The following is a 10,873-nucleotide window of genomic DNA, read 5'->3' on the forward strand; positions in this document are numbered from 1 at the left end:
GCATGCTCGAAACCGATACTGGGCATGCTCGAAACCGATACTGGGATACCAATACTGGGCGTGCTCGAAACCGATACTGGGATACCAATACTGGGCGTGCTCGAAACCGATACTGGGCGTGCTCGATACCGATACTGGGCGTGCTCGATACCGATACTGGGCGTGCTCGATATCGATACTGGGCATGCTCGATACCGATACTGGGCGTGCTCGATACCGATACTGGGATACCAATACTGGGCGTGCTCGAAACCGATACTGGGCATGCTCGAAACCGATACTGGGCATGCTCGAAACCGATACTGGGACATCAATACTGGGCATGTTCAACACCGATACTGGGCATGCTCGATACTGATACTGGGATTGCTCGATACCGATACTGGTACATCGATACTGGGCGTGTTCAACACCAATACTGGGCATGCTCAATACCGATACTGGGACTGCTCGATACCAATACTGGAATAACAATATTGGGCGTGTTCGATACCGATACTGGGCGTGCTCGAAACCGATACTGGGTGTGCTCGATACCGATACTGGGATACCGATACTGAGCGTGTTCAACACCGATACTGGGCGTGCTCGATACCGATACTGGGTGTGCTCGATACCGAAAATGGGATACCGATACTGGGCATCCTGGATACTGACTGGGATACCGATACTCTGCGTGCTCGATACCGATACTGGGATACCGATACTGGGCCTGCTGTATACTGATACTGGAATACCAATACTGGGTGTGCTCGATACCGATACTGGGCATGCTCGATACTGATACTGGGATAACGATACTGGGCGTGTTCAACACCGATACTGGGCATGTTCACTACCGATACTGGGCATGCTTGATACTGATACTGGGTGTGCTCGATACCAAAACTGGGCGAGCTCGATACCGATACTGGGATAACGATACTGGGCGTGTTCGATACCGATACTGGGCGTGCTCGATACCGATACTGGGATACCGATACTGGCCGTGTTCGATACTGATACTGGGCGTGCTCAATACTGACACTGGGCGTGCTCGATACCGACACTGGGATACCGATACAGGGATACCGATACTGGGCATGCTCGATACCAATACTGGGCGTGCTCGATACCAATACTGGGCGTGCTCGATACCAATACTGGGCGTGCTCGATACCGATACCAGGCGTGCTCGATATCGATACTGGGTGTGCTCGATATCGATACTGGGTGTGCTCGATACAAGGCGTGCTTGATACCGATACTGGGCGTGCTCGATATCGATACTGGGTGTGCTCGATACCAGGCGTGCTTGATACCGATACTGGGCGTGCTCGATATCGATACTGGGTGTGCTCGATACCGGGCGTGCTTGATACCGATACTGGGATACCGATACTGGGCGTGCTCATTACCGATACTGGGATACTGATACTGGGCATGCCCGATACCGATACTGGCCGTGCTCGTTACCGATACTGAGATACCGATACTCGGCGTGCTCGATACCGATACCAGGCGTGCTCGATATTGAAACTGGGTGTGCTCGATACCGGGCGTGCTTGATACCGATACTGGGCGTGCTCATTACCGATACTGATACTGGGCATGCCCGATACCGATACTGGCCGTGCTCGTTACCGATACTGGGATACCGATACCGGGCATACTCGACACCGATACTGGGTGTACTCGATACCGACACTGGGCGTGCTCGATACCGACACTGTGCGTGCTCGATACCGATACTGGGATACCGATACCGGGCATGCTCGACACCGATACTGGGCGTACTCGATACCGACACTGGGCGTGCTCGATACCGACACTGGGCGTGCTCGATACCGACACTGGGCGTGCTCGATACCAATACTGGGCGTGTTCGATACCGATACTGGGCGCGCTCAATGCCGATACCGGGCGTGCTCGACACCGATACTGGGCGTGCTCGATACCGATACTGGGCGTGTTCGATACCGATACTGGGCGTGCTCGACACCGATACCGGGCGTGCTCGACACCGATACTGGGCGTGCTCGATACCGATACTGGGCGTGTTCGATACCGATACTGGGCGTGCTCGACACCGATACCGGGCGTGCTCGACACCGATACTGGGCGTGCTCGATACCGATACTGGGCGTGTTCGATACCGATACTGGGCGTGCTCGATACCGATACCGGGCATGCTCGACACCGATACTGGGCGTGCTCGACACCGATACTGGGCGTGCTCGATACCGATACTGGGCGTGTTCGATACCGATACCGGGCATGCTCGATACCGATACTGGGCGTGCTCGACACCGATACTGGGCGTGCTCGACACCGATACTGGGCGTGCTCGATACCGATACTGGGCGTGCTCGATACCGATACCGGGCATGCTCGATACCGATACTGGGCGTGCTCGATACCGATACTGGGCGTGCTCGACACCGATACTGGGCGTGCTCGATACCGATACTGGGCGTGCTCGATACCGATACTGGGCGTGCTCGATACCGATACTGGGCGTGCTCGATACCGACACTGGGCGTGCTCGATACCGATACTGGGCGCGCTCAATACCGATACTGGGCGCGCTCAATGCCAATACTGGGTGCCTTTAAATAGAAAATGTGTTTCATTCTCCAGCATGGAAGCATATCACTTATCCAACCCTCCCTTTCTTTAAAAATAAATGACCAATAATAATGGTCTAGCATTGTGATGGCCATAAAGAAAATCAGACTGTAGCAGAAGATAGGTTTCAACTCAACTGTGAAAGCTCACAAATGAAAAGTGACAAAGAAAGATTTATGCATCTTAAATCTTTAAAAGATTGCTGAGAATGCATAAAACAGAGTAACATTGTTTTCAACGAGTAAATGATTTACATAAACCCTTCTCTATTGGACTGTGATTTTATTACAATCCCTTCTGACGCATTTTCGGCCTTGTTCTGTAGCTTGTGAATTTTTACTGTTATTTATGAAAATAAATTGCTGGCATGAGGTAAATATTCGGAGTGTCTCCGCCAATTAGCAAATGTCGGAACAGATCCTAATCACAACATCCAGTATCGGCTCAGCTTCACAGAGATAGAAAATGCCCCATTAGGAGGTCAGTGATGGCACTAAGTCAGAATGTCAGGGGTTCAAGACCCACTCCAGATACGAGCACGTAATCCAGGCTAACACTCCAGTGCAGTGCTGAGGGAGTGCTACACTGTCGGAGGTGCTGTCTTTCGGATGAAACGTAAAGCTGAGCCGGGCTGTCCCCCTCGGATGGCATGATTTGAAAAAGGGCCCGGCCAATATTTATCCCTCAACCAACATCACTAGAACAGACTATCTGGGCACTTATCTTCTTATTGTTTCTGAGAGCTTGCTGTGTGCAACTTGGCTGCTGCGTTTCTCTACATTACATGAGTGACTGCACGTCAAATGTACTCAGCTGACTGTGAAGCACTTTGGGATGTCCCGTGATCATGAAAGGTGCTATATAAATGCAAGTTCTATATTCTTTCTGTTAAATACAGGAGTTACTTGTTAATATGTCGAGAAATTCAAACTATTAGATTCTGTGCGGAAATATTATTCTGGGGCTGTGCCAATTGCAGCCTGAATATGTAATGAGTGACATACGGAGGGGGCTGACACACGGGTTGGACTTATTGTAGCAATTAGGCACAGGCAGTGAATTGGTGGCCAGATTTGCATGCTACCTAAAACATTCCAACGCTCCACATTAGCGCTTTCACAATGCTGTCTGTGCCCTGCTGGTACTGTTCCTTCAAGGCAGAAACAAGTCATAGCCTTTGCAATGTTACTTCACACGTTTAGTCCCTGTAGAGGAAAGCGTAGAACATGTGGGACCTGTGTGTTAAAACATTGGGCATCAGTTTGGGGATCTCTGTGAAGTTGCTTTTAACCCATGTGGACAAAGGTTCTCTCATCCATCCATCCATCCATCCATCCATTCATTCATTCATTCATTCATTCATTCTGTCTCTGTTGCCTTTGCTGTCGCTCTGTTTTTAAGTTTGTCCTCTCTCCTGTGCTAATTCACTCTGTTCCACAATTACTGCTTTTTATAAGGACATGCTTCTGAGAATGATTATTGGTAGGAAATGGGGAAAATTTGCTGGCATACATAGAAAATACATATCCATGTTGCTTCTTTAATTTGTATCAAACATTGATTAACTGCAGCAGGTAATGTTTCTTTACTTTTTTTAAATCACAATCGGTTTTATGTTCCATTATATAAATGCTGCCTGTGTTTCACCATCCTAAAACTCGGAAAATGCCCTCATTTTCTTGTGACTGCTAAAGGTCCCAAATGGAATGTTTTTTGGATCCTGATCTGCTTCCCCACCTGGTGTCACTCCTGGGTGTGAGGTGGGGAGAAATGCCCATTTACTTACACAGCAATGCCTCACAAGGTGGGTGCAGTCGGTTCATGGTAATGTCCGGACCAGTAATCCTGAGCCCTGGACAAATGATCCGGAGACAAGAATTCAAATCCCAACAGGGCAGCCGGGGAATTTAGATTCAGTTAATTAAATAAATCTGGGAATAAAAAGCTAGTATCAGTAATGGTGACTGTGAAATGACCGGTTTGTCGGAAAAACCTATCTGGTTCTTTAGGGAAGGAAATCTGCCGCCCTTACCCGGTCTGGCCGATATGTGACTCCAGACCCACTGCAATGTGGTTGACTCTTAACTGCGCTGAAATGGCGGCTCACCACCACCTTCTCGAGGGCAATCGGGGATGGGCAATAAATGCCAGCCTTGCCAGCGACGCCCACACCCCACGAACAAATAAATATAAAAGAAATAGATCATTTTAAATACTTCCAATCGCCATTTGTTTTTTAACTGAAAGCTCCCTGTTCTCAGTCAGTCAAACATCACCAGGATGTCAACCATGTCGCTCACCACCGCTTGAAGTCGCACAAGCCCTCCTGGACCCAGGGGCTTCACTTTGGACAACATGCACCCCTGATGGTGCTTGGAAAGCCGAACAGCGTTCACGAGGTCACAAACACCTCATGTCAGTCCCGACATGGAAGATCCCCGGCTTCGATCTTCCACAAAGCCCACGGGCGACCACGAACCGTACCCGCACAAACCGTGGCAGGTGCGGAGACTTGGTGCACACACGGAGAATTGGAAAAGCTCCCGTGTGTGACTGGAGTCACCCAGAACAGACCGTGGGGCATGTAAGGACTCCATGCCCGAGTCACCAATACCAAGGGAGTGGCACAGTGGCACACTCTGCTATTTCTGACCCAATTATCGGACTTGACTGCCTCAGTGCAAAGTTATAGTTGATGCTGTACACCAGCCACACCAAGTGGAAGCAGTCGGTGGAGAATTTGTGCTCCATGTGAAAAGCTCCTATTGCCAGTGGAAATCCAGGCCATGTCCTCTGGAGAAATGTCCATGGAATATCCCGATGCCATGCAAGATTAGCACCTGCATCTGCCCCTGCACTGGGTGAGGTCCTCAATGCTGGCACCTTGCCCGGGCACAGCATCCAGGATAGAACAAGTGAAGAAGCTCCGAGGACCCACTGCCTGCCACCATTGTCTCTCTCCCCTCCCCTCCCCTCCCAATGCCTAGCTCTAATGCTGAATCCCCAAACCCGTTGCCACAGCAACATTGCTTCTGGAGAGGTCTGCCTAATTAAGCCACGCATAATGAATACACCGCAAACGCTGAAAGGTGTGTGTATTGCTGGGCAATCTGTGTCTCTGGAGAGGCAGCGAGCGTAGTTTGTTCTCAGCACCAGCACTGTGTGTGTGTGTGTGTGTGTGTGATGATTTAACAGGAGTTTGAAGCAGCGGCTGAGGGGAAGGTTATGCTCAGTGTCACAGCTCTGCAGTGGGACCTCACTCCCTGTCTGGCCGCACAAGTCTTCAATCGTTGTCTTCCACACAGTAAGTGAAGTTGAAGGATTGCTTTGCCTGCACCGGGCTTTTGGTTAAAGATCTCGGCGAGCGTTTTGCATACTCCGATTTTTTACATTTTGCCTGAGCAATGTGTGAGTCTGATTGTATGTTTCTTTGATCTGAGATATTGGCTGGGTGTTTCTAGTAAAGGCCATTCGCGGCTGAGAGTGCACGGGATTATCAAAGCTGCGCAAAGGTTGAATCGATCTTTTGCACTGTGGGGCATTTCTGTCCGGCGGCAAGACCTCTCCACCTGGACTGTCAGTGGACTCACACAAGGAGTATTTCTGCTGTGCTCTGTGAATCGCAGCCTCCTCTCAATCATCCTGGGGATTGCAGCATTGGGCTGGTGTGAGGTTTGTTCTAAAGTTAAATGCACCTAATTAATACTGAATCCAGCAGCCTGGGAATTCTGCATTGTCATTTTAATCTCATTGTTACAATGTTTGAAGTGTTTTGCTAAGTGCAGACCGAGTTAAGATGCTTAATGAGGCATCGTGTAATTATTTTAAATGATAAAGTACCCGATGTTGGTCCATTCAGGGTCTAGAAATCTGTACTGAGGGCTTGAAACAACTGCTGGAGTGTAGAATCGGTACGGAACCTTCCCATTACACACCCTCTGCTCACATTGAAGCACAGCCCAGAGGGTCATTTTACCAACTAACGACATTCAGTTGAATGGGGAAAATATCAGCGAGGTGGAAATCAAAGCAAAATATGCATCAGTTTAGATAAAATGACTTTTATCATTTTGCAATGTGGTAAATATTTCAATAGTTTGGGGAAGCTCAATGGTCCCATTGCCTGGGGGAGCAGTTCAATGTGTGCCAAAGTGGATCATCTCACCCAGGTCGCCGGGAGGCTGGAACTGGTCTCGGAGCTCATGGAAGAAGGAAGGAAAATTGTCGGGAGCACCGTTTGCCCCATGCGCGCCCTTCCCATGGATCAGGTCAGGACTGTTCAACCCATCAAGTGGTCTTTACCTATCCCTCATTGCTCGTGTGTTGGTCTCACTGGACCCGCTCAGACCCCTCACTGGCTCAGGGTCTCAGCTTAATGCTGCCTCTGTGATGGCCATTCATTGACTCATGCTGGAAAGTATCCCTGTATCCATGTTAGGTCAGGAGAGGATTGCACTCGGTCCCAATGCTCCCATGGTCAGACAATCCACTGGTTTACTGGCTTCAGCTCAAGAATGGCCTCTTGGCATCCTGGAGGTTTCCAGTGGGGTTCCGAAGGCTTTAGATTGCTTTTTGTGATATATCTCAATCATTTAGACTTGAATATAGGGGATATGATTAAGAAGTTTGCAGATGATACTACAATCGGCTGTGTGGTTGATAATGAAGAAGAAAGTTGGGGACTGCAGGAAGATATCAATGTACTGGTCAGGTGGGCAGAACAGTGGCAAATAGAATTCAATTGGGAGAAGTGTGAGGTAATGCATTTGGGGAGGGCTAACAAGACAAGGGAATACACATTAAACGGTAGGGCACTGGGAAGTGCAGAGGAACAAAGGGACCTGGGAGTGCATGTCCAACGATCCCTGAAGGTAGCAGGACAGGTAGATAAGGTGGTTAAGAATGCATACAGCCTTTATTAGCCAAGGCACAGAATTTAAGAGCAGGGAAGTTATGCTTGAACTGCATAAAACACTAGTTAGGCCACAGCTGGAGTACTGCGTGCAGTTCTGGTCACCACATCACAGGAAAGATGTGATTGCACTAGAGAGGGTACAGAGGACATTTACTGGACTGGAGAATTTTAGCTTTGAGGACAGATTGGATAGACTGTGAATGTTTTCTTTGGAACAGAGGAGACTGAGGGGAGACCTTACTGAGGTGTAAAAATTATGAGGGGCCTAGATAAAGTGGATCAGAAGGATCTATTTCCCTTAGCAGAGGGGTAAATAACCAGGGGACATAGATTTAAAGTAATTGATAGGTGGTTTAGAGGGGATTTGAGGGAAAATATTTTCATCCGGAGGGTTGTGGGAGTCTGGAACTCACTGCCTGAAAGGGTGGTAGAGGCAGAAACCCTCACCACATTAAAAAAGTATTTGGATGTGCACCTGAAGTGCCGTAACCTACAGGGCTACGGACCCAGAGCTGGAAAGTGGGATTAGGCTGGGTAGCTCTTTGTCGGTCGGCACGGACACGATGGGCTGAATGGCCTCCTTCCGTGCTGTAAATTTCTATGATTGTATGAGATTGACTCGGACTTGTAGAATTGTACCCAGCACCAGTCTGTACTGCCAGGGGAAGCTGAGGAGGGAACGAAAAGGTGGCCAGACACAGTTGCACAAGCCAATAATTCATTTTCTTCATACAGGAAGCATGATGGAGGGGATCACAACATCTCCAATTCATTAGAGCCGCCAAGTCCAGAACCACAGCCACCGTACTCAACACGGTCATATCTCAAGGTAGGAGGCTCTGAAATATCTTGTTACTTGTGCATTGAGTATTTCACACAACGGTCATATTTGCATTGCACCAATGGCAAACCGCACGAGTATGTGGTTTGAAAGTCTCATTTGCAACTTTCATTGTTGGTTTCTATGCGATGCCCGATGGTTTCTGCGTGATGCCCGATGGTTTCTGCGTGATGCCCGATGGTTCCTGCGCGGTGCCCGATGGTTCCTGCGCGGTGCCCGATGGTTTCTGCGCGGTGCCCGATGGTTTCTGCGCGGTGCCCGATGGTTTCTGCGCGATGCCCGATGGTTTCTGCGCGTCCATGCAGCTGGTCCATCAGCATGCTCAGCCAGAAGAATATCCAAGCCGTGATTGCGGCCGCTGTTTATCCTGATGTTTCCGGCACTGCCTTCAGAAGCACCATGAGAAAGCCACATCTTCTCGTGAGCCTTGGTGTCTCCAAAGTGGCACATCTGTGGCCAGCGACAGAGCTGCTACTCCTGGCAGTGCTGCAAGGTTAATGTCGCATTGTGGCCCCCATCAGCAGTGTCAGTAACTGCTCACAACTGTTCACACAGCAGAGTGAGTGGGGCCCATCTGCAAACTGCCCAAAAAATGAATGGAACATTGGGTTTCATGGCAAGAATATAAAGTGCGATGTAGTGGTGAATCCATATAAAACCATAAGGCCACAGTTGGAGTAGAGTGTGCCAATTTTGGGTTCCACGCTATAGGAAGGATGTAAAGCCAAATAGAGAGGGCACTGCACAGATTGACTGGTGCGAGGAAAGACTGACATGGAAAAGTGGGTCTGTAACATTAGAACAGAGTGATTTGAAGGATGTGTTTAAAATGATGAAGGGATGGGACTAAATCGAACCAGACTGGTTCCTCAGGCTGAGGGGGTCTAGGTTTTATTGAAGATGAAATGTAAGAGATTTAGGAGACAACAGAAGAAACTGTTTTAAACAAGAGATTTGAATGAAGCCACAGTACCAGAGTTTGACATTGAAGCAGAGACCAAGTCATCATTTCCGAATAGGTTCGAGAGGCGCTTGAAGGGAATGAGGGGGGAGGGGGGGATAAAGGGGTAAGGGAACAGGGTGGACACGTGAAGTTAGGGTACGTGGGATTGGGGCATGTGGGGGATTAGAACATGTGGAGGATAAGCACCAATGAGAAATGGTTGGCGTGAACAGTTTTAGTATTTCTATATAGATTACAAATGTATTCATGGTGCACTGTCTAGTGAGATCATTACTGCTTGAAAGAAGCTGAAGGGCTGGTTCTCAATAATTTAACATTTGAACAGGGCCCAGCGGAGTGCTGGAGTCCGCTTTTCACTTTTAAAAATGTACCTTTTATGGTGTGGCTTCATACTGGCTGCTTATATATTCAGGACCGAGGGCGATGAACCGATGGTTTATAGTGGTCTGAGATCTGATGTCTCCTAGCACTTAGCTCTGTGAGCTGCAATGTAATTGCAACTGATGCAAAGCAAACTTCTAGAGTAGCCACACCTGGAGACTTTGAACATCATCTTTAAATGTTTAATGTTTGCAGAGAGCCAGCTGATTCATTTCCTCCAATGGCGATGGAAGAGTCACACCTCATTAAAAATTAACCTGTGTCTGGACTCTGGTGGAAAAAGCTCAGGGCGTGTATCAAAGCGCTCTAGCTGACTACAGATGCAGAGGTATCAGTGGAGCTGAGTATTGCTGGCACCAGTCTCAAATGGATACCTCCCGTGTTCGGCACTGTTGCAATTCGGATTTTCTCCCAACACAGTTTTGTTCTCACAGCAAAAAGGCAATTTCTAAACCACAACCGGCAACCTTATACAGGGTGAGATAGGATTCATATTGCATTCGAGTGATAATGCATTGCAGATCACCTGGGAAGCTGACTATATTCTCCTCCCTTCTCCAAAAGGTATTAAATACCACACTGTCGGACTGAAGCATTCAGGTTAAAGCTAATAAGTCAGATTTATTTACAGAGCTAGTAATGTTCAGAAGCACAGAAAAACAGCAAGATATACAAATCCTGAAATTCCAGTAGGTTGGAAGAGTGGGAAGAACACAAGCCGGAGACCAGGAAAATGGGATGCAACTTTGATCCGCCAGGTATTCTGTCTCCTAGAGCTATAGAATGGTTACAGCATGGAAGGCCATTCAACCCGTCGAAGCTGTGCCAACTCTCAGCCAGTCCCACTCCCCTGCCCTTTCCCCGTAGCCATGCAAATGTTTTCCCCCCCTCGCGCTCTCTCTCTCTCTCTCTCTCTCTCTCTCTGTCTCCCCCCTCTGACTCTCTCCCCCTCTCTCTCTCTCTCTCTCCCTCCCTCCCTCTCTCTCTCTCTCTCCCCTCCCCTCCCTCCCTCCCTCTCCCACCCCCTTTCTCTCTCCCCATCTCTCTCTCTCTTTCTCTCTCCCTCCTCCCTCTCTTCCCCCCCTCTCTCTCTCTCCCACTCTCTCTCTCTCTCTCCCACCCCCTTTCTCTCTCCCCATCTCTCTCTCTCTTTCTCTCTCCCTCC

General features: G+C 48.9%; 1 protein-coding gene across 8 annotated transcripts in view; it reads left to right on the forward strand.

Moving 5' to 3' along the window:
• rap1gapa (RAP1 GTPase activating protein a) overlaps window positions 1-10,873 on the forward strand; it is a 662,183-nt gene that overhangs the window by 478,249 nt on the left and 173,061 nt on the right. For all 8 annotated transcript variants that reach the window (XM_070860652.1, XM_070860653.1, XM_070860655.1 and 5 more), the window contains one exon: window positions 8,258-8,351. Coding sequence is in view for 3 of the 8 variants with exons in the window: in XM_070860650.1 (XP_070716751.1) it covers window positions 8,258-8,351 (94 nt within the window). In the remaining 5 variants the exon portion in view is untranslated. The remainder of the gene's footprint in view (window positions 1-8,257; window positions 8,352-10,873) is intronic.

This window comes from Pristiophorus japonicus, chromosome 18 (genome assembly GCF_044704955.1).
Source record: "Pristiophorus japonicus isolate sPriJap1 chromosome 18, sPriJap1.hap1, whole genome shotgun sequence".
NCBI classification, from domain to species: Eukaryota; Metazoa; Chordata; class Chondrichthyes; family Pristiophoridae; genus Pristiophorus; species Pristiophorus japonicus.